The sequence below is a fragment of the Pelmatolapia mariae genome, linkage group LG15 (genome assembly GCF_036321145.2).
Source record: "Pelmatolapia mariae isolate MD_Pm_ZW linkage group LG15, Pm_UMD_F_2, whole genome shotgun sequence".
In the NCBI taxonomy this organism is placed as follows: Eukaryota; Metazoa; Chordata; class Actinopteri; order Cichliformes; family Cichlidae; genus Pelmatolapia; species Pelmatolapia mariae.
The window spans coordinates 30696587-30722095 of NC_086240.1; the positions used below are offsets into that span (position 1 = coordinate 30696587).

At 40.0% G+C, this 25509-nt stretch overlaps 1 protein-coding gene across 1 annotated transcript in view; it reads right to left on the minus strand.

Annotated features, from left to right (window-relative positions):
• lama4 (laminin, alpha 4) overlaps positions 1–20637 on the minus strand; it is a 32762-nt gene extending 12125 nt beyond the window's left edge. Inside the window, exons 1-20 of the mRNA XM_063495680.1 lie at positions 20069–20637; positions 13856–13957; positions 13651–13778; positions 13490–13570; positions 12618–12832; positions 11909–12009; positions 10827–11007; positions 9761–9844; positions 9506–9657; positions 8778–8888; positions 8415–8526; positions 8115–8279; positions 6925–7118; positions 4345–4461; positions 3515–3663; positions 2932–3073; positions 2746–2839; positions 2527–2643; positions 1343–1528; positions 1039–1178 (exon numbers count right to left, since the gene is read on the minus strand). Coding sequence (XP_063351750.1) covers positions 1039–1178; positions 1343–1528; positions 2527–2643; positions 2746–2839; positions 2932–3073; positions 3515–3663; positions 4345–4461; positions 6925–7118; positions 8115–8279; positions 8415–8526; positions 8778–8888; positions 9506–9657; positions 9761–9844; positions 10827–11007; positions 11909–12009; positions 12618–12832; positions 13490–13570; positions 13651–13778; positions 13856–13957; positions 20069–20161 — 2664 coding nt within the window. The 5' untranslated portion in view covers positions 20162–20637. The remainder of the gene's footprint in view (positions 1–1038; positions 1179–1342; positions 1529–2526; positions 2644–2745; positions 2840–2931; positions 3074–3514; positions 3664–4344; positions 4462–6924; positions 7119–8114; positions 8280–8414; positions 8527–8777; positions 8889–9505; positions 9658–9760; positions 9845–10826; positions 11008–11908; positions 12010–12617; positions 12833–13489; positions 13571–13650; positions 13779–13855; positions 13958–20068) is intronic.
• Between the last annotated feature and the right edge of the window lie 4872 nt (positions 20638–25509).

Sequence of the window (25509 nt, forward strand, 5' to 3'; positions counted from 1 at the left end):
TACAGAAATCATGTGTGAAAACTATGGATACCCAATGATTCAATAGATTATTATCATATAGAATTTAGGCCCATTTTTTTTCTTCTTTTTACAATGTTCCCTCAGTTGACCGATCTTTGCATCTATACACAGTTCCCTTAAGGTCTGACCACAGCATTTCAATTGGGTTGAGGTCTGGACTTTGAGTCATTGCAACACTCTGATTCTTTTCTTTTTCAGCTGTTGTAGATTTGTTGTGTGATGCGATTATTGTCCTGTTTCATGACCCAGTCTCTGCCAAGTTTTAGCTATTGGACAGACAGCCTCACATCTGACTCCAGAATACTGTGGCATACAGAAAAGTTCATGGTCAACTGGATGTCAACTCATGGTCAGCTCGATGACTAAGGTGCAAGGACCTTGGGTTGTTCTTATTAACTAATATCAATTCCTCTAAATATTGTGGTATAACAACATTTTGTTTGATTGGGCCTTAGTTACAGGCTAGCTAAAGCTAATTTCAATGCTCATTAATTATCATGATCATATATCATCATCTTTTAAATTCTCTGATTAATATTTTGTTGGCTTTATTTAGTCTGCAGCTACAGTTGGTGGTTCTGCTTTCTGTTTTTGTGTTGTATTGCTATATTTACTATTTTTATTTAATAACTTTACTTTTTTCCTTCTTTTAGTCCAGCAAAACATTTTTTTTAATTGAAAGTGTTTAAAATTTTGTCAGATAACTTTTTACCAATTGACTGCACCATATGGCATGATTTTAAGCAGCTTTATACGAGCCACAGCTGCTGCAAGCCACTTTGAAATCCAATTCCAGTCCAGCTGATCCTTATATAATTTGTCTAATGGAATCAAGGTGATGTTGCTGTTCTCCCTCTTTTGTCTTTTCTTCTATGGCTCAAAATGAAAGGGTAGGAGGGGTGCAACAACAGAGCCATGTCATCAAATATAAAATGATTGCACATGGAAGTCAGTCATCCTTTGCTATAGTGGTAATGACTAAATTGGGATATCATTTGTCAAAAGGAATGAACTAACTTTCTTGGCCACACTCCGGGCCTGGGCTATGAGCTCTCTGATCCTCATGATGTTGGTGGTCACGTTGTTGACAGGCTTCTTATCCTCAACAACCTTCAGCTTGTCCAGCAGGGTAGGAACAAGCAAATTCAGGTTCTCCACTGCCAAAAAAATAACGAAGAAAAATCAACTTTAAATGTGGTGTGGAAAGGAACTGTAAGTCAAAAAAGCCGATAGGAATAACAATAGCTAACATGAAAACCAGAATAGTGTGTTCTACTCATTGAATACAAATCTCATAAAATGTAGTAATTTTGATATATACCTGCTTCCCCTGCAGAGGCAACAGCCTGTTCATAGGCAGCTGTGGAATATTCGTTATTTTTCATGTTGTTGTTCCACTCCTCTACTTTGCTGCTAATGGGGGTGATAGACTGAAGAACTTCTGCTGAGCGATTCAGAGTCTCTGAAGCCACTTCTGAGGTAAACTCCAGACGTTGTGGTGTTCTGTCTGAAAATTAGTGCACATTTATAACAAACCGCAAACTCGCATGTTAGCAACTAAAGCATTCAATTGATGGAGATTTCTGCCAATGTCCTCCTTAGTCCTGATAATGCAGAAACTTTAAGGTAAAGAACTAATTTGGGTCAGTATTGCCAAACTATGGGAAAAAAATTGCTATGGCCAAAACAGAGAAGACATATCTGTGAAGTGAGGCTGTCTGCACGTATTTTTAAAATAGGGGAACAGATATTGTGGGCGCATGCAGCTAAATGAGTTGCTAAACCATGCACACAGACTAGGAAACTGCACAAACCTAAATGCAGAATTTTTGGATGGAAGAAGAAAATATTATCCTTAAGACAAAGTGGGCCATATGCTAGGTTTTTATGCTAGCTGATAACAGATCACGATGTCGTGATAGTTTATTTGAGAAGGCTGTAGTTAAAGTAGTTTAAAATCAAAATCTACACATATTGTTCCTAGTATGCATTCCTGACAGAGGTATAGTGCTATTTGTTTAAGTAGCAGAGCGTATCGGTCAAGCCCGCACCCATGTGTATATGCAAGCTTGAGTTTCACCGTTTCACAGTTTCATCAAAGTGGCAACTTTATTCAAGTCAGACTGGATTTTAGAATAAAAGGTCTAACCATTTTAGCTGAATTTCAACAGATCAAGCTAATTGTGAATATCCTCTATTGCTCCTGTAGTTCTGTAAGGCCTACATCTCTGATTTTCAAAGAAAGCTACTTTTTAAATTTTAACTATATAAAACCCCTGGGGGATTCATGCATTGGCTGACTTTAGGACCAAACCACTCAAGTAAAAGAACAAAAAACATTTTATTTTGTGTGTTATTTATTTATTTTTTATCACACATTCAATTGGAAATCCTAGCAAGGCCTGCCTTGTTAGCTATTACAACTGTTCCAGTCTGTGTGATAAAATATAGTTTAAAAATGCCACGGGTCTCCTTCTGAAACATATAAGAAAAGTATATTCTCACCTGTTTGGAGTTCACTGATGTCCTGCACAATTTCTGAGAGTTTTTTCATGTTGTATCCCATGGTCTCTTTGGTCTCCTCAATGTATTTTAGCTTGTCAGTCACCTCATGTTTTAGCTCTGTTACAGAAAAATGTATTAGACAACAAAAATACTATGAACAGTATACAGCTTAAATATGACTAATATGTCCGTAATATATAATTCTGTTGATATCCATACCAATTTGCTCTGAACGCAGTGTGACAGATTCCTTGAAAACATTGTCACTCTGTGTTATGAGGTATTCAAGCTGCGCATTGATCCCACTGGTGGCCTAAAAGACAGATGTATGAAGAAAAATAACAAAGACTGATAGAAAGTTGAATGCAGTAAATGAATGCCTTAAAACTGCATGATCTGACATACATCTTCAGCTCTTTCGGATAAGTTGAAGGTGGTGAGTGAGGTGATGTTGGCATCGTCGACGTATTTCACTATGTTGTTGTAGACGTTGGCAGCGGTTATAGCCCTCTGTACAAAGCCATTGGCGTCACTCTTTCTCAGGTCCCTGGGGGAGACAGTGTGATTCAACTCAAGTGTTCATAGTCTGCTACCTCAAGCTCACTGAAACTGCAGAGCAGAACACGGACTGCTGTCACTAGTCGCACTGCAAGACAGCAGCATCAGAATCTGTCCACTCTCTGGTGAGCCAGCTGATTCCTGCTCCACAATGCATATATAACATCACTTAACAACTAATTTATTGTTTCAAAGTGTGTATTCCATACGTTTATCATCGTCACCAAAAAACATGCAAAGAAACTGTATTATTCTAACATTTTATATATGATAGAAATTAGGACAAACTTCATAGGTCTCAATTAAATACTATATGAAGCATTAAATGTTTAATAAGTTTAATAAACGGGTCCTATCTGGGCAAAAGTCTACTAAAAGCTACTATGTGCAACTGTGTGCTACATAGGTTTTTTTCAGATGGGTGTCTCACTCTTCCAGCTCATTGGCTTGTCTCTCCAGCCCCTCAGCGTGTCTGTCAGCCTTCTGAACCAGATCTCTGTCAACCAGTGAGAGGCGCTCCGTCTTCTCTGTCAGCTTTTGGCTGGCGCCATCGATTGCTGCATGGTACTCAGTCACGTTCTGCACACAGATGCGCGCGCACACACACACACACACACACACACGCACGCACACACACACACACACACACACACACACACACACACACACACACACACACACACAAATATCTCAATTACCTCGAGACGTGCTTTCATGTTCCAGCCTATCAGACTCAGCAATCTCTGCTTAGCGTAATATGCTGGTAACTACTGTAGGTAACAGATGTACACACACACACACACACACACACACACACACACACACACACACACACACACACACACACACACACACACACACACACACACACACACACTTGCTAACATTGTTACTTTCAGATTATTGTAATTCCCTACAGAGAAACTTAATACAGAGCTACTTGACTAAAACAGGAAAGCACTTTGAGAATGCTGCTTATTCAATTTTCTTTCCAGCAATCCATAAATTGCTTCCAAATCAAATTGCCCAGCAGTGCAATGTAACACAGACCAGGTCAAGCCTTAGGAATCATTTCTGGAATGAATTCAATTTAATCCTTGGGATATTGGGATATTGCAACTCCATTTGGCACCGTATTAGATTATGCTACCTTGGTATGATACATAGGCTTTGTTCAGTAGGCCATAAAGAAACCTGACCATCATTATAAAAGTAGGGCCTGAGATATTTTTAGTCTCATCAGACCGTAATTTGCCTCACCTTTCCCAAAGCGTCCACCTCAGCCACAGTTCTCTCTGTTTGGGCGATAAAGTCTCTGGCTGCTTCCAGAGTGTCGTTGACAGTGTCATGGTCCTCCATTAGCCTCTGCAACTTCACCTAGGATGCAGGAAAAGAAAGAGAGCACCATTTTTATTTTATTTATTTATTTATTTTTTTTACCAGAGTCCAATACTTTTTTGGGGGTTTGTTTGTTAGATATTCTTAACATGTTAAAATTCTAGGCTTTCCTGCAGATTCTGAAGAAAATACTGCTAATAAGTGCCAATATGTGATTATCATTGAATAGGTTTACAAAAATACATATAAAATTCACAAGAAGATTCTAAAGATTTTCCTGTTTAGTCCTGTTTAAAGACTAAACAAATGTTAAAGTGGTTATAGAGGTCAAAAATCAATGAAGCTGATATTCCCACAGACTTTAAGCCAAGTTTTGAGTCTGATGCATTTTTGAAATAACTGCGCTAAAAAGACTAAAGGGCTAAGACACTTCATCACTGGCATTACTTTGGAAGCAATGTTAATCTTTCATATGCAGCGTAGAAGTATTTGTGTTTGTGTATATTTTTGTTGCAAGTAATTTTAAATGTCACATAGTTAATAGCTATACTATTTAATAAATAATCTTATTTATTGGAATCATAATATTTATGCTGTTCCATTCAGGCAGTATATTAGGCATGTATGTTACAGATAATAGATTCAGCATCCACACCCCACTTTTAATTTGACCGCATGACTGAGTATTGCACAGAGATGAGATCATCTGATTGGCTGTGGTCAGCCAGCAGCATACAGCAGCATACTGGTGTCGACCAGTCTGCTGAGGCTAGGTAGAGCCCCGGATTAGGAGAGGCTCTGTGTTTGGCTAGGAAGCTATTCATGGCAGACACCCTGATAATGGGGATCCCCACTCCTGATAACATGCATTCTCACAAGTAACCAAATGCAGAGTCCAACAGGAGCTGCTCTGCTACATCCCTGGATTTCGATTATGACCACGTTTTTATGTCGACAATTAAAATTTTGACTCTATTATAAAAACAAAAACTGTGCTATAGCTAGATAAAAAAATGGTTAAAGCTTTGTTCTGACCAATTAAACTTTAAAATTAATTTTAGGACTCATAGAAATCCCTCAGTATCTGGTCTGAAGAGGAGAGATATTGGGCCATTCCATCTCAAGTCAGCAAATTTTTACATTTTCTGCTCAACCGTCTCTAAATTGCCTAAAAATTTTATGGAGTATTCACTAGTTAAAAAAAATATTTGAGCACACACTAGCTAACTAAATTCACATTGCAAAAGGCAACTAGTGACAATGTCTGAATGGGCATACATATGGTTATATTTCATAAAAATGCAAAAGAAAACTTTGAATATTGTTTTAACATGAAATTCTTAGTCACAAAAAGGAAGGAAATTATATTTTAAATCAACTTTCATGCTGGATTGAACAAACACAACAAGTTGTATCGTGGAAATATCTCTAATTTGTTAATTATGTACATATTTTTTATTTTTATGACCTTTTCCTCTCCTCCTATCCAACCACTCAGGGCAGATGGCTGGCCTTCCCTGAGCCTGCTGGAGGTTTCTTCCTGTTAAAAGGGAGTTTTTATTTCCTGCTGTCGCCAAGTGCAACAGCGGGTGTCATCTGATTTGAACTGAACCTACTCTACGACTCTGAGACCTACTGCCCTTGAGGTCTCTGATAATTCAAGTAAAGTGTGAAATATACTAAGTGGCATTACAATGTGATGAGAAAAGGGTTCATTTATGCAAGTAGTCTTGCAAGGCCAAGCTGCTATGATGAACAACAAGATCCCTTCCAACTGAAAATATTTTAAACATTTGCTCTATCATGCAATAGTGTGATGGGAACTTTATGGCAGTGAGAGATATTGCAGATGCTTCAAAGTTATAATGAGGAAGTTATAGAGTAAATGCTTCCCGGATGTTTAAAAAAAACACCCCCGCTCTCGGTATATTCAACATGTACATTATGTGCATCTTAGTGTTCTAGCAGAGCAGTATTTTGTGTTTTTCTTTCCTCTGGGGATAAGACTAACAGTCATAACTCTGTGAATTGGCTGGGTGCATCATGAGAAAGTCAGTCATGTTTGTGTGGATAGGCTGTGGATATTATCGTGGGAAAAACACTTGCATTGCAATGTTGCTTTTTCCCCTGTGCAGGCCCCCCTTCTAATGTAACTCCCACAGATGGTTTTAAGTTTCTGTTCTCATCACCTAAATACCACAGTAATAGAGTTCTCTGACATGACTGGTAAAGTACAACCAGATCTCCTTCTCTCACTGCTCTTTTGCAACTGTGCATTTCGGACTAAGGACACACTGTACTTCTGTCTTTAAATGCCAGGTACTAGTGTGAAAAATCACAACTCAACACTGTTTGAAGTATTCTGAGTTGAAAAAAGGAAGAAAGAAGCCATTCTATAGAACTAAAAACTAACAGAGAATCAAACTTAGCACAGAGTGCTGGGCGTAGATGGGAGAGGGAAGTAGGGCACTGTAAGAGCTGAGGGGGGTCACGGGAAATTACCTCATGCCTCTGGAATTTGAGGACACTAGCTCGGTTCTTATTCTCCGTCTCGTGCACATTGCTGTCTGCTTTCGCAAGAAAGCCTTGAGCTTCTGACAGTCTGCCGGAAAAGCGGGACAAGACCTCTCGGACAGACGGGAGGCGGCTGTTTGTGATCATCAGCTTCTTTTCCAACTGCCGAATGCGGCCCAGCACTGCAAACACGACCAGAAACATTAGCTGAAATTTTATCACCACTGCTAACACATTGGAGTGACTCAGTGTCTGTTTCTGTAGAACTTGTGAGTCTTTTCATCCACAGCAGTTATATTGTAAATGGTAAATGGACTGGTTCTTATGTAGCTCATTTTTCTCTATCTGAGCACTCAAAGCGACCTGCTACATACATTTTTATACTATGTGTGTCAGGGGTGTCGTGTGTGGAGGCGAGGAAAGGATGACCCAAACGCTGGACTCACGGTGCAGGATAATGGAGTTTATTGTAAGCAGGCTGGATGAACAGAACACGAACTGAAATGGCTGACTGAGTGGACGACTGACTGAAGAACTGAATGGCTGGCTGACTGATCTGAACATACGACATTAACATCACGAGAACCTCAATGACACGACAGAGAAGTGGTGAAACAGAGGAGCTTAAATACACAGGTGGAATGATGACAATGATTGGAAACGGGTGAGTACAGGGCTGAACATAATCTGACTAATGATACAAGCTGACATGGGAACAAAACAGGAAGTGAAGACATTGATGTGGCAACAGAAACAAAACGTGACAGAACTGAAAGCACTGGGTCACCGACCCAGGAACCCTGACAATGTGATGCAGCAAATGTATTCTTTTAACCTTTTAACATCTACCAGGTCATGACTGAACCACTGAACCAGTCTCCTACATGCATGTTTGGCCTTACAGTTCTCCTGTGGTATGATTCCATTGGGATATAGGGGGTAGGTATGAACCCAACCCGATACCTTAAAAGGTTGCCACCATTCAGCTCGATGCTAAATAGTTAAGGCCACCAGCCTGTTTTGCACATGTGCATGTTTACAAAAAATGTGCATGCTTTGAATATGAAAATAATGTTCATATAATTTCGCATCTCCAACCCTTGCTCACTACAGTGTAATAGGGATATAGTGAGGTAATCATGTGCAGGTGTTTGCCGTGTAACTGTTGTGTGTCTTACAGTCATGGGCCTCTGTGGACTCGCCAGTGGCGATTGGTTCTCCTGGAGAAAGGTCTATTTTCCCCATCAAAGCCACTATTTCCTCAGCGTCCGCTGTGCTCTTTCTCACCACCTCAGGATCCACTTCCTGCTGGATACTGTACACCTCCCAATCGTGGATCATCTCTGTATGAACGTGTAACATCAAAACCCTTTTAAGCTAGGTAAAATACATTTAGACGTAGCACACAATTTCACTATTTAATTCACCGGACACAGCAACAAAACAGGCTTTTGCGTTTGAGCTCAGTTGTTCGATACCTTCAATGCGTATGTTTAGATCAGTCAGACTTATGCTGAGCTGTTCAGCGAGTGTGAAGGTCTCCAGTGTGTCATTATCCAACATGTTCCACAGAATGTTCACCACACTTTCCTGAAAAGCCACAAATAAAGAGATAAGTCAAAGCCTAAAATCAAACATTTTAATAAATGTAAATAAATGTAGCATCTTAAATGCTGTGACAGGTTATTATTTATAAAAGCATAAGAATATGCATCGGGAAAGTATGACCTGCAAGTTGATATTGAGTAATATAATTTCTACATTATTATAAGTGAAAAAATAGCTAGACTGCAGACACACAAACACTAGCTTTAAACATCTAAAGGTTTGATGGTGCTCACCGATTTCCCTAGCTCTCTGATGTCCAGTACCACAACATCTGCGGCCTCTTTCAGCTCCTCAGTCTGGGCCTGCACTACAGACGACTTGTTTCTCCAAACTCGATACCCAGCCTGAAAGGAAGACAGGAGTGAAGTAGAAATGGTGAAAACTCACTGCAGGAATTCATGCATCAGAATTTAAATAGCAGCATTTCTGTCTGTCTCTGTAGAAATGTCTTACATTCCACACATTTAAAGCTAAAAATGTAAAGGAAGCTACAACTATGATAGAGCTAACATTGTAATATATTTATGCAAAAATAAAGCCGAACTATCAGAATTAATTTGAAGGTAAACTATGAACAGAAACTGAATGTTTTGGATGTAGTTGCTAATTCTTGCTAATTTGGTGCTATGCAAATTGTATTATTGTAGGGTCTTTACCTTACAATATTGTTGTGATGTGGCGATATATAAATGAAATTGAAATTGAAAAATCAAATCAAAATAGTAAAGTTGTGAGGTCGAAAACCAAAACAATGAGCTTAAACAGTGATGCTACTGAAGCTAAAATGCTTCATACATTTGTGTGGCAAATGTCAAGCTGCATGACTAATTCTTAGATTCATCAATATGAGCAATGTACTTCCCAGCACACATACACTTTGCACATTATTTGTATAAAAAGGTTTTACTAGTGCAGTTTTATTTTATCTTTATAGCAGTAATACATGTAAATGTGCATGTACCTGCAGTTGATGAGCAGTATAGTTGTAGTATTTCACTCTATCGTTAGCAGCAGCACCTGTGGTAATGTTCAACACTCCAACTTTTAGCTGGTCCAGTGTCTTATTGGAGTGCTCCATGTCTTTAATCAGATGCCAGATACACTGATCACAAGCTAAAGTCAGGAAAAAGAACGAAAAACCCAACTTGGATTACAGCTGTTCACATAATTTTCCTTCAGTTAGTGAATTTCTGCTGCTGTTGTTTGTTGCACTTACTGATGTTGCACAGGTTGACCGTTGAAGACTCTGCCAGGCATCCTCCTGTATGCATATCACAGAAGCCACTCTCACAGTCACACTCTATTAAAAAAACCCAACAAAAAACAGACACTTCATTCAGTTTAAAATTTTCACCAGCTGGAAACAAGACATGTAAAATCTACAGATGTTCACTTGGCTTGAGGCCTGCACATCTGTCTTGTGGTTTCTTTAGTGTGTGACTCCTTAGCAGCTGTGTATGTATATAGATTTGGAATTGGGGGGTGATGTCATTGAACTCTCTGGTGATAGTCACTGGCCACAGAGACTATCACAGCTTCCAGCAGATGTTCCTCTGACATCATTAACACCCGAGGTCAGAAGTAAGAAAATAAAACACTTACTGTTACTGTCCTTACATTGAATCTTGGGTGTCTGTGCTTTACTTTACTTTGGATCCCTTACTTTTTCCAAAAAGGCTAATTGCTATTAGGTTTAATACATTTGAGAGGAATACATAAAAGACAATTCTATTATTATGTCCAGCACCTACACGACAGATTAAAAAGGCAAAAAACCCACATCTAATTTCATGATGTCAGTCCCCTGTCTGATGGGATCGTGTCCCAGTGTGGATGTGGGAGGGAGACACCCTCTCTACTTTTAAAATTTAAACCGGCCACAGCAGATGGGTCTGGTTCTATCGAAGGTTTCTTCCTGTTAAAAGGGAGTTTTTCCTTGGGCGTCAAGGTGGCTGTTGAAAAGTAAAACTGAAAAACACAACACTCTTAACGGCTCAGCAATATCAAAAAATGTGAAAAGTTTATATTCAGTTGAATTGGTATTTTTAAAAAATATTATTATATTCCAATTTTTTCCAGAGTGTTTTTAAAAACAATTTTTATTTCTACTTAAGTGAAGAGTTTGTACTTTTACCACATCCAATGAACATTACAGCAGCAGTGGGTGTGGGAACATGAGCATTCAGTGCAGTCTTTTCCTCTGGGAATCTACACTGAATGTTTTTAACAAATGCTGATTATGTCAAGTTATCTGCCCTACTGTGTACAGGCAGATAACCTACTCTGGCAGCCAGAGGGGCTATAGTTCCAGTATCCTGGGAGACAGCGCTCGCAGTAACGACCTCCAGCCCCCGGGCGACATGGACAGCTGTGGGTGAGAGGATGGCAGGTGGACCGGAGGGAAGCTGGCCCACAGTCGCACCTCCGACAGCCCTGACAGCTGGAGAAACCCGAGTAGCCTTCCTAGATTACAAGAGTGAAAAACAGTGTTAGACTCCAGTTATTGGGCTGTTCCAGTTCATTTTGAAGCATGCTCTGGTGCATAATATAAGAGATAAATGCTGTGCTCAGATGTCAATGTAAGGGTCAAAATACAGTTCGCAGTAACTACTGTAGATCTTAGAAAAAAAAATTTAGACAAATCATTCAGCTGTAACTGCTTCCATCTTTTTTATGTTCTCACTTGAGATTTCAGCTGCTTTCATCTGCAGCTTTCACACTTCATGTAACAGTTGCCCTGTTTTCAGTACTTTTCCCTTAACCTCACAATGACCCTTGCAGACATTTCGTAACTGCAGCTTTTTGTGCTTTTGCTTGAACTCATGTATCGACTTCTTTCATCTTTTCATCGACACACGCATACATACACTCACAAAAAATAAACTAGACCTATTTTGGCTTTTATGTTGGCCTTTTCTTCTAAAGAATCTTGGCTTATTTATAATATGTTTGAACTGCCTTCTTGAGTCTGCTCCTCATATGTTCTATGAGGTTTTATCCTGGGCAGTGGCTGAGTGATGTAAGGGTGGTCCTGCCCTGTAGCCACTCCATCCCAGTCTCATAACAGAATATGAAATAGTCGGGAAAAAGGCTTTCTGCTTGTTTGGGAGGATCAATTTCTAACTTATCTATTTTGACAGAAAGTTTTTTTGATATCAGAGAAAGTTGGAAGGTGTTACCATGGTAGCCAAGAATACAAAATGCATTTTAACCCAAACCACGATCTTCTATTATTATTCTTACCTAACCCAGGAACTTGCCTAAGCCTAGTTGTCAGTGCCTAATTGTACACGAAGGGACATATTTTTTATTAATAAAGAAGAAATAAGAGCTACAATAAAGAAGCTCACGTTCTGTGTCTCACCTGACACTGGTCGCACAGCCGTCCAGTGACTCCCGGCTTGCAGTGACACACTCCTGTCCTGTCATCGCATGAAGAGGTGCCACATTTGTCACACTCGCACTCTGGAAAAGACACGGGATGTATGGAGTGATGAGAACACCAGAGGTCAAATTATGTCACGAGTATGGTGGAAAGGGTTATTTTTGGACTCGCAGGGCCTCTAAAGGCATACGATAATCCTTGATATGGAATTGAGACCATGTGTTTTTGCCACAGAGCAACTTCAAGGTTGAGTGAGGCTAAAAACTGCACTTTTGTCACCTTTTGTCATCTCTTTCAAGCAGCTGAGGTTAAACTGAGTAAATAAGTTGTAAAAAATATTCCTCCTTTGAAGTGCTTTATGGCGACTTCAGGACAGTGTGACACAATAGTGCAGCTCAGTGTGTGCAGTCTGCAGTGAACTGTTGGAATGCCTGACTACTGTCACTGAGTTTATGACAAGAATGTCAAACAGCCAGCCAGAACAACTGCATCAACAAACTTCATTAATCTCCCATCATTACATTACACGCCCATCTATGCGACTGGCTTAAGATACACAAATTACATTGTCGGGGTATCGTGTGAGAGCTGCCATAAAACATTGAGCAACAATGCTTTCACGCATCAAACATTAGCTATCCCATATGAAATACCCCCCAAAGTATGGGTATTCACCCATTATCCCCACCTCTGCAGTCCTTGGCACTGATGGCATCACCATAGAACCCCGGGGCGCACATCTCACAGTTGGCACCGGCAGTGTTACCCCAGCAGTGTTGGCAGTGGCCCGTCACATTGTGACACTCGTTGAAAATCAGGTTGGGGTCAGTGTTACCATTGCAGTCGCACCTCTTACAGGAACTACCAGTCGTCATCGGGCTGCCATAGTAACCTGGAGCACACCTGGATGGAAGAAAACTGCAGATGACTGAGAGCCTCACTGTCTAACACAGTAAAGTAAAATCTACTTTTGGATAATCTTTTTGACCTTTGGTACAAGACAAGCAAAGCTAATGATTGTTGTAGCTTTATGCCTAAATTGGACATTATTCAGTTTTAAATGTTAACACATCACTAAAAGCTCATGACTTTCTTCCTCGTTGTTTAAAAAAACAAAACAAACAAAGCTAAGGCTGTTCTCATGAACCAGTTAGAAGTGATCCATAAGCTTTAGCAAATTACTAGCAAAATCTATTCATCTTGGGTGTGAGCATAAGTCCTATGCAAATAAATGACAGTGTATGTGATGTTGCACTTTAGAGAGATCTTATGTTTTCATGAATGTTGTGGTGTTTAAAAGTTTAGGGCTATATATGGCAGTTGGAGCTATAGTTAAAGTTAGATGCTGTATAGATATTGTGGCCATTCCAATATTGAGTAAGTAAGATAAAATAAGTGTGAATGTTGTGAACCTAAATATATTTTATGTGTTGCATTGACATGAAACTCTGCTCAGTCTGTAAAGTGTACCTTTTTATTGAATGCGCAGATAATGCAGTTATGTTTTAATTGATTTACATAATTTACTGATTGCTTGTTCAAGGCCTTCTCAGCACAGACCTCTCACAGTAATTTCCAGAGTAGCCCTCTTGGCACTTGCACCGTAGAGTGGCACCTCCTTTGTCACAGTGCACTGCAAAGCTGGGCGGACACACAGAAGAAAATATTTTTGAGATGTCTGTCAGTCTTGTGGCAACACAAGCAACAGCAGAGCAGCTTACTTATTGGATGGGATGGGGAGGGGGCAGGCACATGGTTGGCAGGTGTGGCGTCCACCCAGGCCAGGAGTCAGAATGTAGCCATCTTCACACATTTCACAGAAATCACCCATGCTGTGGTCTTTGCAGTTCTGCGAGAGGAAATATTATGTTTACGACAACATTTGTGTACCCGGGCACCTTACTGAGTGAAAGGCAGTCAACTTACTATACAAATGCCAGTGATGTCTTCACAGTAGTCAGCATGCCCCTTACAGTTACATGGCAGACATTCGCTTTGCTCACTGAGGAAAAATCCCCTGCCACACACCTGCAGTGGGAACAGAAATGTCAGTTTTCTGTAAAGTAAAAATTTGTAGAAAACTCTAGTGTGTCTACTTAACCCAACTAACTGCAGGTAAGAGTCGAGGAACTCTCAAAGTTAAGTTGATTGGTTGTTTAAACTTGTGTTTAAACAACATCCTCAGGGCGTGAAAAGTGGAATAACAATGCTAAAACTGTGGTTCCTTTACTGGAAGTTTAAGACTTTGACTGGTGGATCTTGGCAAAGGCAAATGTGGCTGGCAGCTGCCCTTTAGGCTTCTCCTTGAGTCACTGAACTTGGAGCATTTATAATGGAATCATCTGACAAACAGTTTGTGGTACAGCAGCTATAGGAAGTTTGTGCTTCAGTTTTGATGAGTAAAATTTGAATATATATATATATAGTCGCCTCCAGCTCCAAAAAAACAAACGAAAATATAACATGACAGAAAATAAAATACTAACATTGAAGCCAAGTGTAAAAACAGTGTGTGGAACATCAGCGGCTAAGTCCATCTGTTATATACAGTATATTGTCAGGGTAAAGCAAAACTTAATACGAGTGAATCTGCCACATAACTAAGTTTTATACCAGGACTCAGTTATATGGTAAACTGATGTATATGTCATGTGCCACGTGCAATATTCGTTCATTAAATGCAAAATGTTGACTGATAGTGGTGATAGAGGGAGAATGTTCGGGTGCATTTTCTTCAGGGACTGAGCTACTGACCTTAGCATTTAGCGTTGGGGCTAGGACTGATGTCATCGCTAATGATGACTGCACAGAGTTAATCTCTTAAAGCTGATTAGGGTTAGAGTTAAGTTTACAAAATAGACCACAATAAGAGCCTTGATTTGAAATGTAACATCTCTCAGTTTCTTAAAGTATGCTGTTTTAGCATGTGGCTAAAATGCAGCTTAACTTTAATCACCAAGAAGCTGCTTGATGTTCAGTTAAATTAAAATATTATAGAACCAAATACAGATAAATACCGCTAACATATCCTGTGCTATCTATCAACATATAAGAATGCTATTGACCCAGGGTTCTCAGTCATGGCTCTCACTTTCTGGGCATTTTAATCGATGGCTGATAATTTAGCAGTTTCAACACACAACACGATAAAAATGCAGCATCCCGACATTTTACAGAAGATCAGTCCAAACACTACATCCTGTCTGATGTTTGTTCACCAGGCTTTCTGACGACAATGTGATGCAAGAGTTCAGAGGCGTCACGCACACACTCGGCCCTCTGAATATCTTTGATTTTCTGAAGCAGCACCATTCAGTGAGGTGTACAGTAGCACTTTGTTTGCAGTAGTCTGCAAGACCACCATAGTTTGATCTCCTTGTTCCATTCACTCTGCTGGATATTGATGCTTTGCATTCAGAATAACCAGACGACGGAACATTCCAAAGACATACAGTAGTGTATACCCACATGTGATTCATACTCTCCTTTGATTTATTCACAGATGGGCTGCGACACAAAGACGTTATTATGTTGCAAGCTGATGTGAAACATCCTGCAAACAGGAGCTCTTCTTATTCTTGCTGATCCATTTCCTGTAGGCTTCCCTGAGTCTACAGGAAAAGCATCCACCGAGACATCTATTATTATCACGTAAACACTTATGTGTAAACCTTCCATGTATACACATACTCCTATTAATTGTGGCAATGGGATCAGTGCTCAAAGGAAAAAAATATAAAATAGCCCCAAATGTTAGTTCAAGCTATTAGAACTAATGAGCCTAAAGTTTATGGGAAAACCACAAAGATCCCAATTATCTATCATTTGTAAAAGCACATTAAAGTCTTCTGAAATAGTTCAGACCTATTAACTGTGTGACAGTCTGTGATGGGTCAAACAGCTGCAGTTCATATACACAGGGGAATAGAGGAAGGGGGGCTGAGAGCCGAAGAGCAGATGGTATACTGCTAGGACTTGGACATCTTTAGACTTGAATGTTAGGGACTATGTCTTTTTACAAGAGGGCCTAAACAGAAGAACAAACAGTTACATTATACATTATGTTTATTTGGCCATAAACAGAAAGACAGAAGAGAAATGCAAATCACATTCATACTTAATAAAACAGATTTCTTACAATTGATATGAATACAAATCATCAATGTCATATGACCGTATTTGTGATATGATTTTTGTCAGTTCAATTTCTTCGCCATGATAATCTGACATTTCCCCAAGAAGTACAAAACAGTGGTAACCAGATAGCTTAGGTCAGCATAAAGACTGAAGTAGATTAAACTGATAACCAAACCTCCCTCTCCGCACAACCTCATGCAGCTTGTCTGGGGAAATGCTGAGGCATTCCCAGGGCAGCTGATAGATGTGATCTCTCCAGTGTGCCATGGGTCTGCTCTTCCTTTTGGTAGGACATGCCCGGAATACCTCACTCAGGAGGCATCCTAATCAGATGCCTGAACCACCTCATCTGATTCTTGTCAGTCTATCTTGAGAATCACCAAACTCAGCCAATTTTTAAGGCAGAGACAAGCCAAATCTCCCCTTGTTCATGAATAAAACTGCAAGGCACTCTTTGAATAGCCACTTCTCCCTGACCAGGGTGGGCCCTCCACCGTTTTGTGGCTGAGGACTACGGCCTCAGACTTTGAGGCACTAATGCTTGTTCCTGCTGCTTCACACTCAGCACCACCTGATGAAGCTAACAGGACAACATCATCTGCAAAAAGCCAAGATGAAGCCACCGAGGGATGAAACGTTTCTCCCTTTGAGAATGCTACGTCCAGATGAACAGAATAAACTTTTTGGGATTTCTGCCACTTGGTTAAGTCTAGAAATTCAGATCATAACAATTTTCTTATACCCTGGGTCATGAGAATCTCATCCCGACTATAAGTGACTTTGCTCATACAGATCTCATATTTATTATCACAATGTAAAGTTACAGTTAATAAATATCCCTATTTGCTTAAAGTGCTAGATTTATCTCTAACTATAAATTTATATTATGTTAAGAATTACCAAGCATTACCAAGGCACCACAAAAACGTAATTTTTGCAGTGATTTGCAGTATTATACAATAGTCTTGAACCACCCACCGACCATTTTTTTATACTTGTGATTTTTTTAAAACATGCATATATTTTTTGGAAACACAGTATAGAATGTAAAAACAGTGTTTGTCCAATTCCAATGAGCTTGAACATCAGTATTTGGTATAATCAGCTTTTTTCTTTAATAAAGTCTGAACCCTCTTAGACAGGTTTTCTTGTAATTTCTTTTACCAGTCTTGTTTACCAGGATTTCTGCCACTTGGTTAAGTCTAGAAATTCAGATCATAACAATTACGAACAGAACTGGTGACAAACAGTTTGGATCAATCTTACAACTTTACTCTCAGCAAAATATTTAGGTGTATTTAGGTGAATATTGCTTTTGACTACAGTTTCAGCATACTTTGATTTGTAAGAATGCTTATGTTGCTCAAACAAACTTAAAAAAAATCTATAGCCTCTCAGCCACTTCTTAAAAAAAAAATTAAAAAAATGAAAGAGGGTAAACGAGCAACATTTAAAACAAGCATAATTTCAGAAACTACATCTTTCAAATGAATTCTGCGGCCTCACAGTGTTTGTGTTATTAGATTTCCCTTTGATTATGCCAAATAGAAATAGATTTGATAGCCTTGATAGAAACTTAAACCTGAAGAAAAAAAACCTTAAACCTGAAAGCATTAATAACGTTCACAAACATCTGAAGCTCTCTGCCAGCTGTGAACAGGCTTAGTAATGTGAACAATCTCTGTGGCCCTCCTACACTGGGAGGGCAGGACAAAGCTTACATTCAGTATATTATATAACCTCGATTTGTTTTTTAACTGAAGATAACTTTTCCAATGATTCACTCACTCTGACATTTAGGTATTTATCAGTATGTGTTATCTGTGTGTTGACCTAGGCTCTGAGGATGGACCATAAGGCAGGTATCACACGCAAAAAACATTATATGGCTCCACAGATTAGCTCGTCTAAAATCAACACCCTGTCCCATAATGTAGGTTCAAATTTGTACAGTCATGCCACGTCAATGTAGTGTGTACATGGAGCTCTTATCGTGGATCTGTAGAGTGCTGTTGCTTATAATATATGTACTTCTGCCTGCTTTTTGAGATTTTCCTAGCACAAGGGCACTATAAGTTGATTAAATGTTAATGCTTGAGGGTTGAATGTCATTTCCGCTTTGCCTCCCAAATGGAGTTACCTGCTGTACTTAGACTGACCTTGAAGGGATGTTCAGACAGTGGATTTAGTCATTGTAACTCTTCTGAACATCCGGATATACCCTGGGTCATGAGAATCTCATCCCGACTATAAGTGACTTTGCTCATACAGATCTCATATTTATTATCACAATGTAAAGTTATAGTTAATAAATATCCCTATTTGCTTAAAGTGCTAGATTTATCTCTAACTATAAATTTATATTATGTTAATAATTACCAAGCATTACCAAGGCACCACAAAAACGTAATTTTTGCAGTGATTTGCAGTATTATACAATAGTCTTGAACCACCCACCGATCATTTTTTTATACTTAAAACATGCATATATTTTTTGGAAACACAGTATAGAATGTAAAAACAGCGTTTGTCCAATTCCAATGAGCTTGAAAATCAGTATTTGGTATAATCAGCTTTTTTCTTCAATAAAGTCTGAACCCTCTTAGACAGGTTTTCTTGTAATTTCTTTTACCAGTCTTTTCTGATTTCATAATTCCATCAATTTTGACAAGTCTTCCAACACCGCTGGCTGAAATACAGCCCCAAACTATGATAGGGCCTTGAGCGTGTTTTAAAGATGGCTGAAGACACACATCTTCTGTACATACTGATGATGATATGAACATAAAATTTTACGTTTGGATTCACCACTAGATAAAACCTGTCACTGCCTTTTCTCACTGGCATATTTAAGCCTTTTTCTCCCTGTTTCTATTCCTGAAGAATGACTTCATGACAAGTACTCGTTCACTGAGACCATTTCTGATGAGGCTCCAGCAAAGAGTAGATGAATAGAAGAGTAGGCCCTTCAGTAGAGTAGAAAATGAAAGTCCAGTTTCTTCTCTACTGTCCTGTGTCAGACCTTTGCTATATTTTCTTTCTGTTGTTTAGACAAGAAAAGCAAAGCTCAGACAAGGTCCATAAACACTGCCCTTAACCATAACCACTTTCGAGGTCTAGTAGCTGCACAAGACAATGCAGTCATTGTATTTACATCAGGCACTGGGTCGTCATAAACAGAACAGCCTATAATGAAGATGCATAAATGGACTTTTAGAAGTCCGTCAAAGATTTGAGTACTTGTGGGGTCGGAGCAAACTTTGATTTCGGGATCTAATAGCAAGTTATTCTTTGAACACTGAAGGAAAGAAACATATCTTTGACTGCTTTGCCAGAAGACCAGCTCACAAACAAACACCGGCCTGAGTCGTATTATAACATAAAGAAAAAGAAAGAAGACCAGTGTTGTGCCGTATGATCATGCCAGGGTTTTTATATTATGTGAAAATGCACATGCAACAACCTCAGACTTTCACATTATCACATTATTTATCTCCATGCATCTTTTCCCACACTCTAAGTTTATTATGATCATAAATTCAATACTTTTAAGTTAAGTGTGTGAGCTTAGAAGTATTAAAACTATTGCCAATGGAACTGTAGAGTGTGTGCCAGTAGTCATTAATGGCTTCCATGCCCTTACTGTGTATTGTGCCCCCTCCCTGTGCTGTTGCTCAACATTTTGTAGCTGCTTTCCATTAGAGAACTGTCAGGGAGGGGCAGGAGGAGCAGCCTGTGCCTGAATCACATACAGTAACTCAAAGCCTATCAGAGTTGTTGCCTTGGGGTACCTCTGATGGTATAAACACACATGCGAACACACTGCAAGACCACTGTGGAGTTTCTGTGTCCTCAGAGAGCTTTGCAAAGAACCCAAACTCCCAAGACATCATTTCCAGCTTTCCAAAAGCCTATATACTCAATCATAACTCAAAGAAAGTCAGAAAGTGATAACATTCACAGTATACAAGCCAAAAAGAAGGAAAACCAAATGTGTCTTACTTTGAGAACTAACTGCTGTTGTTCCCCAGAAGTTATTCTTGCAGTCGATAAGAAGATGCAGAGAAAGCAGAAGGGCAGAGATTTTGCAGCCATATTTGTATTTGCCCACTGATCCTCCTTTTAAGTCTCATTCAGTGTCCTCTGGCTGTAGGGAAGTCCCTGGGCAGCTCCTTATGATCGGCTGCACCCTCTGGCTTCGCTTTTCCACAGCTTGCGACGTCCAGATCCACCACTGCCCCTTATCCCGGCCCTAGCTGAGTCCTGTAAAACAAACTTGTGTTGACTGCTTCCTTTCCTCTCTCTCTCTCTCTCTCTCTCCCTCCCTGCCCCGATTCCTCTCCCCTAGTGGACCTGCCTCTCCCCTGAGCCTGTGCCTAAATCACATACAGATGGGAAGACTGGAAACCGAGACAAACAGTGAGAGAGACAGAACAGCAGAGAGAGCGGGAAATGAGCCACAGAGGGTTTGTGTCTGCTGAGCACGCTAGGACAGTGCAGCCATCCAAACTGTTCAACTCCCAACTCAACTGTCAGAGTCAGACTGAGTGTTAAACCCTCGTCTCCATTTGCAGGACTTTGGCACCCTTTTCACCTTGAGCTCAACACAGGATCCCTCCTTCTGTTGTTTCCCCCTCCCCTTCCCCTCTGGTCAGCCAGGGTGGGCAGAGGGTCTAAACCTTCAGCACTCACTCTGCGCTCAGCAGGCTGAAAAGAAAAAGCTGCTCTGATTTTCTGGCCCATCTTCTCTTCACAATCCCAGACATGAGCCTTCTCTTTGTTTTGCAAGGTTAGATCATCAAAAGCTGCAAAGTTTGCAGACACAGTGTGAGTCTGTTAACAGGAAGAGACTGAGCATGACACTTCCAGCACAGAGAAGGCATTGTCAGAGTCTGAGGAAGGTATTTTTAGATTCAGATTCAAACCGATGGGTAGGTATAACTCATAACTCTGCGAGTCACACTGGTCCCAAGACAGACTTTTTTTTTTAACACCACAAAGATCGTGTTGTAGGCAGTTCCAAATATGTCCTATTATGCTCCATGTCTCAAGTAACCAATAAACACTGGTTATGTTTGGCAGTGGTGCATTAAAACAACAGGATTAAGAGGCCTGTTAGGCCAGCCCAGGTTTACCCCTCTGAACAGAAAATTGATATAAAATCTGACTCTTCTCACTCCTACAGTATTTTAAGTATTACAGCTATTTCACATGATTCATATCAAGTCTGTCTTTGTCTTGTCTCTGTGTTCTGTCTTCAGCGTCTCTTCTTAGTGTCTGTGTGCTTTCCCTGTCTTGTCTAGATGATACATTTGTAGTCCTGGTCCATGTGTTGTTTCCTTCCTGTTCCCACGTTCATCCCTCTGTGTGTTTTCCGTTTATTGCCCCAGTCCCAGTGTCAAGTTCACGTGTCTTAGGTCTCAGTGTATGTTACTTCCTGTTTTATTTTGACATTCCCTTGTCTCCTATGCATCATGTTCCATCAGTTAGATTATGTTCAGCCATATTCCCTGGATGTGTCCTCTGCTCTGATTACCTCTTGTGTATATGTCGTCTGAGTCTTTTGCTGTTCTTTGTCATGTTGTCATGTCTTCCCTCTCGCTGTGTGGTCTAGTTCTTAGTTCTAGTCATGCCTTGGTTTTGTGTTGCATTGGTGCATCTTGTTCTAGGGTTGTGTAGTTCAGAAATAAAGCTGTTTCTCAAATTCATGTCTGTCTTTAGAGTCGTGCACTTGGGTTCCTCTTTTAAAAGGTTGTTTTTGAATATGACCATATTTAAACACAGAAGCTACTAATCTAAACTAATTTCTGTGTTTCTGCATAAGTATTCTCGAATAAGCTAGGCATAGATTTTTTTGTTTGAATTCTTCTTTTTTCAAAACTGTGAAATTAGGGCATTAAAAATCTGAGTTCCTGTTTTCTGAGGAAAAAGCGTTCACACCATTTAAGCTCCAGCTTTCTTTTTTTTGTTTAATAGCACTAAAATGGGCAAATTTCAGTAAAAATTAAAATATAAAGTATCAGCCCTGACTCTGTTCTGAATCACTTTTTTTGCCTAGCATTGTGTTACCTGCCTGAAAAAGCAGTAATGCCATATCAGAGTTAATTGCTACCTTAAGAATAACTGTGTACTTAAGTGAGGACTTTCTGAATGCAATTTCAGCCTTCATAAAACTTCTATGAAAGGTAAATAGCCTTGAACTGCACTAACAACCAGGAGGCTTAAGTTAATGTTACTTCATCCACGTTCTGTTTATTTCACCAGCTCACTAAGAGGGTGGAGGCTCTCTCTCCATGTTTGGTCGGCTTCACATTGGTATTCTCAGCACAGCCACAGTATAAACACCAACGATCACTCATGGGCCAGGGTCATAGGCAGTGATAGGGGAGGTTTTCACAGCAGCAGCACTGCATTCTTAACTTCTCCACAAAGCAACGAGGTTGTCCCTTTGGGTGGTCTTCTCTGCCAACCTATTCAGCTAAGGCTATTCATGTAATCAAAGGCCACTGCTGGGTCTGGCAGCCAAGCGATACAGTGTGCGTGGCACAGTGTATAACACAGAGTAACACCGCCCTCTGAGCCAAAACCAACAGGGAGAAATCCGTCTGCACTGCTTTGACTTAATATAATCGGTAAAGCTTTGCCACAACCACAGGGAGTTACTGACAGCAAACACATGTATTTCTGATGTCTGTCCTGCAGTACAGCAAATTCTAATAATTACAAATGAGATCTTGTGAACTATTTTTGCTGTACATAAAACCATTGCAAATGGTTTACAAACAAACCCTTATGTTTGAGCAGTTTGAGCATTCATCACAATTTCTCTGACTTCCTGCAAAGTTACATTTGAGTAACTTCTTTCCCCCCCAAAAAAAGAAAGACAAAGAATGAATTATTAATTCGCAGTGATTCTGAAAGCAGCCTGCTACATGCTTCTCCACACTGCTTTTTAGTTTCAGACACCTAAGAGGCCAAAAAGTCCAAGGGGTCAGACCTGCGCCTCCTGCCTCTGGTGTTTCCTTACTCTCTGAACACAGAGAAAACTGTAACCTCTATCAGAGCAAAGACCTCAGATCTCAGTTGTAATAAAATCACACACTATGCTTGACAGAGTGTTGAAGACTCAGTAAGATCCTGTGAATAAGATGGTGGGAGGGTACAAAAGCGCTGCAGTTACACTGGAGTGAAAAACCTGTTATTGATTTTTCACTGGGTAAGTACTTTGACTTCTACCCACTGATTAGGTTTAGGCACTAAAAACTAATTGACTATGTTTAGGCAAGACTGTGTAACAGCAACTCTAGACATTCAAAAATCATGTGCTGGGTAGTGATGTGTCGGTCGCGAACGAAACGGCTCTTAGAGCCGACTCTTTGAAGTGAACGACGCGAGGAGCCGTGGGGTTTTTTTGCCCTTTCTCTCACCCTCTCTCTCACCCTTTTTTCCGCTTCACTCAGCACGCAAGCCTTGTGCTTTGCGCTGGGTAGATGGGGGAGGGGCGGTAGTTACACTCGCAGTAGCACAGGAACAGAGCGGGAGGGAAAGAGAGCCAGGGACATCACATTAGAAAGGTATAGTAATCATCCACAACCAGGGGCGATTTTAGCCCATTTTTGGGGGTGCTTCAGCACCCCCAAAACGAATCAAAGCACCCCCAAAGATTTCTTACTTTTTTTGGCAATATTTGCTGTTTGTGTGACACACTACTAAAAATATAAAAAGCATACAGTACGTAATTGAGATGGAACATTTTAACAACAAAAGTATAGATAACCCCCCCTCCCCTACTCCCAAAATGGTTTGTTCCAGCTCGGCTCTTCCCTGCTCTGGCTCTAGCTGGCTCCGTTGCTGCCAGAGAGATGGTGGCTGAAACGCAGCGGAGCGGAGGTGGAAGCGCCTGGTTTAAAACAGGACATATTAGCTGCATTTAACCTTCAGTTACTCTTTATATAGTTAGGTAGGAGTCAGGTCATGTTTCTTTTTAGCTGAAAAACATTACATCCAGGTAACCTGCTGGGTTGAAAACGTGTTTCCCGACTATGTTTGCTACCCTACAATCCGTCCTGCTCTGTAGTAAAATCAGCGATATTTGACCGTCCTGTTGCTCCCATTGAAATGTATACAGCCTATTTAAAATCTAAAACTTAACATTGTCCGTAGCCTGCTGCTGTTACCACCGTCCTGTTTGAAACGTAATGAGAGAAACTGGTTATTTTCTCATATGTGCATGTGCCGATATTGAACCCAAGGTACTAACTAGCTAACTGACTGGATGCCCATTAACCTTATAGCTCCTGTTGTGTGTGTGTGTGTGTACAGAGAGACAGCCAGGTTCATAATGGATATGAGGAAGTTTTTTCAAAAAAAGGAGCCACATTCAGGTAAAAGTGTTGTGTGTTTCAATATTTATATCTTTTGTTAGATGTACATGTGGTTTAGTTATTTGCCTTTTGGTTGAAAGTACACTGAGAGAGGACTTTTTTATTAGTGATCTTAATAGTATTTTTGTAATCTAATTGAATATAATCTATTTGTGTATGATTGTCAGTCCAAAGAGGGAGAGAGGAAAGAGGAGAACATGAGGAGAAAGTACAAGGTCAGGAAGAACCAGGTAAGAAAACAGACAGGGAATACTAACAGGCAAAACAGAAACTGTTAAACTGGCAAAGGAAAAAAAAAAGCAACTAATTTTACTCATATAATCTGGAAGTTGTGTTCTCCCTATATTAAAGCTGCTATACAGAATCTGCAAAACAAACTGGGTTGTCAGCCCTGGCACTGCATTACCATATTGAGCTTCAGTCAGAGGAAGTCACGGTTGCCAAAAACTTTTTGAAGCTGAAGAGTGAGGCTGGTGCTATTCCAGATATGTTAACATTGTACAATCTTCTGGATAATCAGATCTTCCCCACACTGAAAACTGTTATTCAGGTTGCCCTAACAAACCCAGTTAGCAGCTGTAGCTGTGAAAGGTCTTTTAGTGTCTTAAGTCAGCTTCATACCTGGCTGAGAAGGACCATGGGTCAAAGCAGACTCCAGCACCTGGCTGTGATGTCAGTTGAGAAAGAGATGCTTGAGAGAGTTGACCACCAAAATGTGATAGACAGATTTGCCAACCTCAAGGTGAGGCGACATAGGTTAAAAGAAAAGAAAAAATCTGCAGAGCCATAGTAGTATCTGCAGTAAAGATCTTTTCGTACATTGTATACATTGTACCATAGGCCAAGGTGTCTCAATTTTTAAAATTTTTTAATAATATTTTGTAAATTCAAGGACTCTTCTATTTTTGGAGTGTATTTTTTTATGTGTCTGTATTATATTATACATACACTTTAAAAGTGAATCTCTGTCCAAAAAATGCACTGTTTACTTTTTACTCACTGTGAGCATCATTCATTATTCTCCCGCAGTAATTAAGGTTAGGATATGTATTTTTTTTT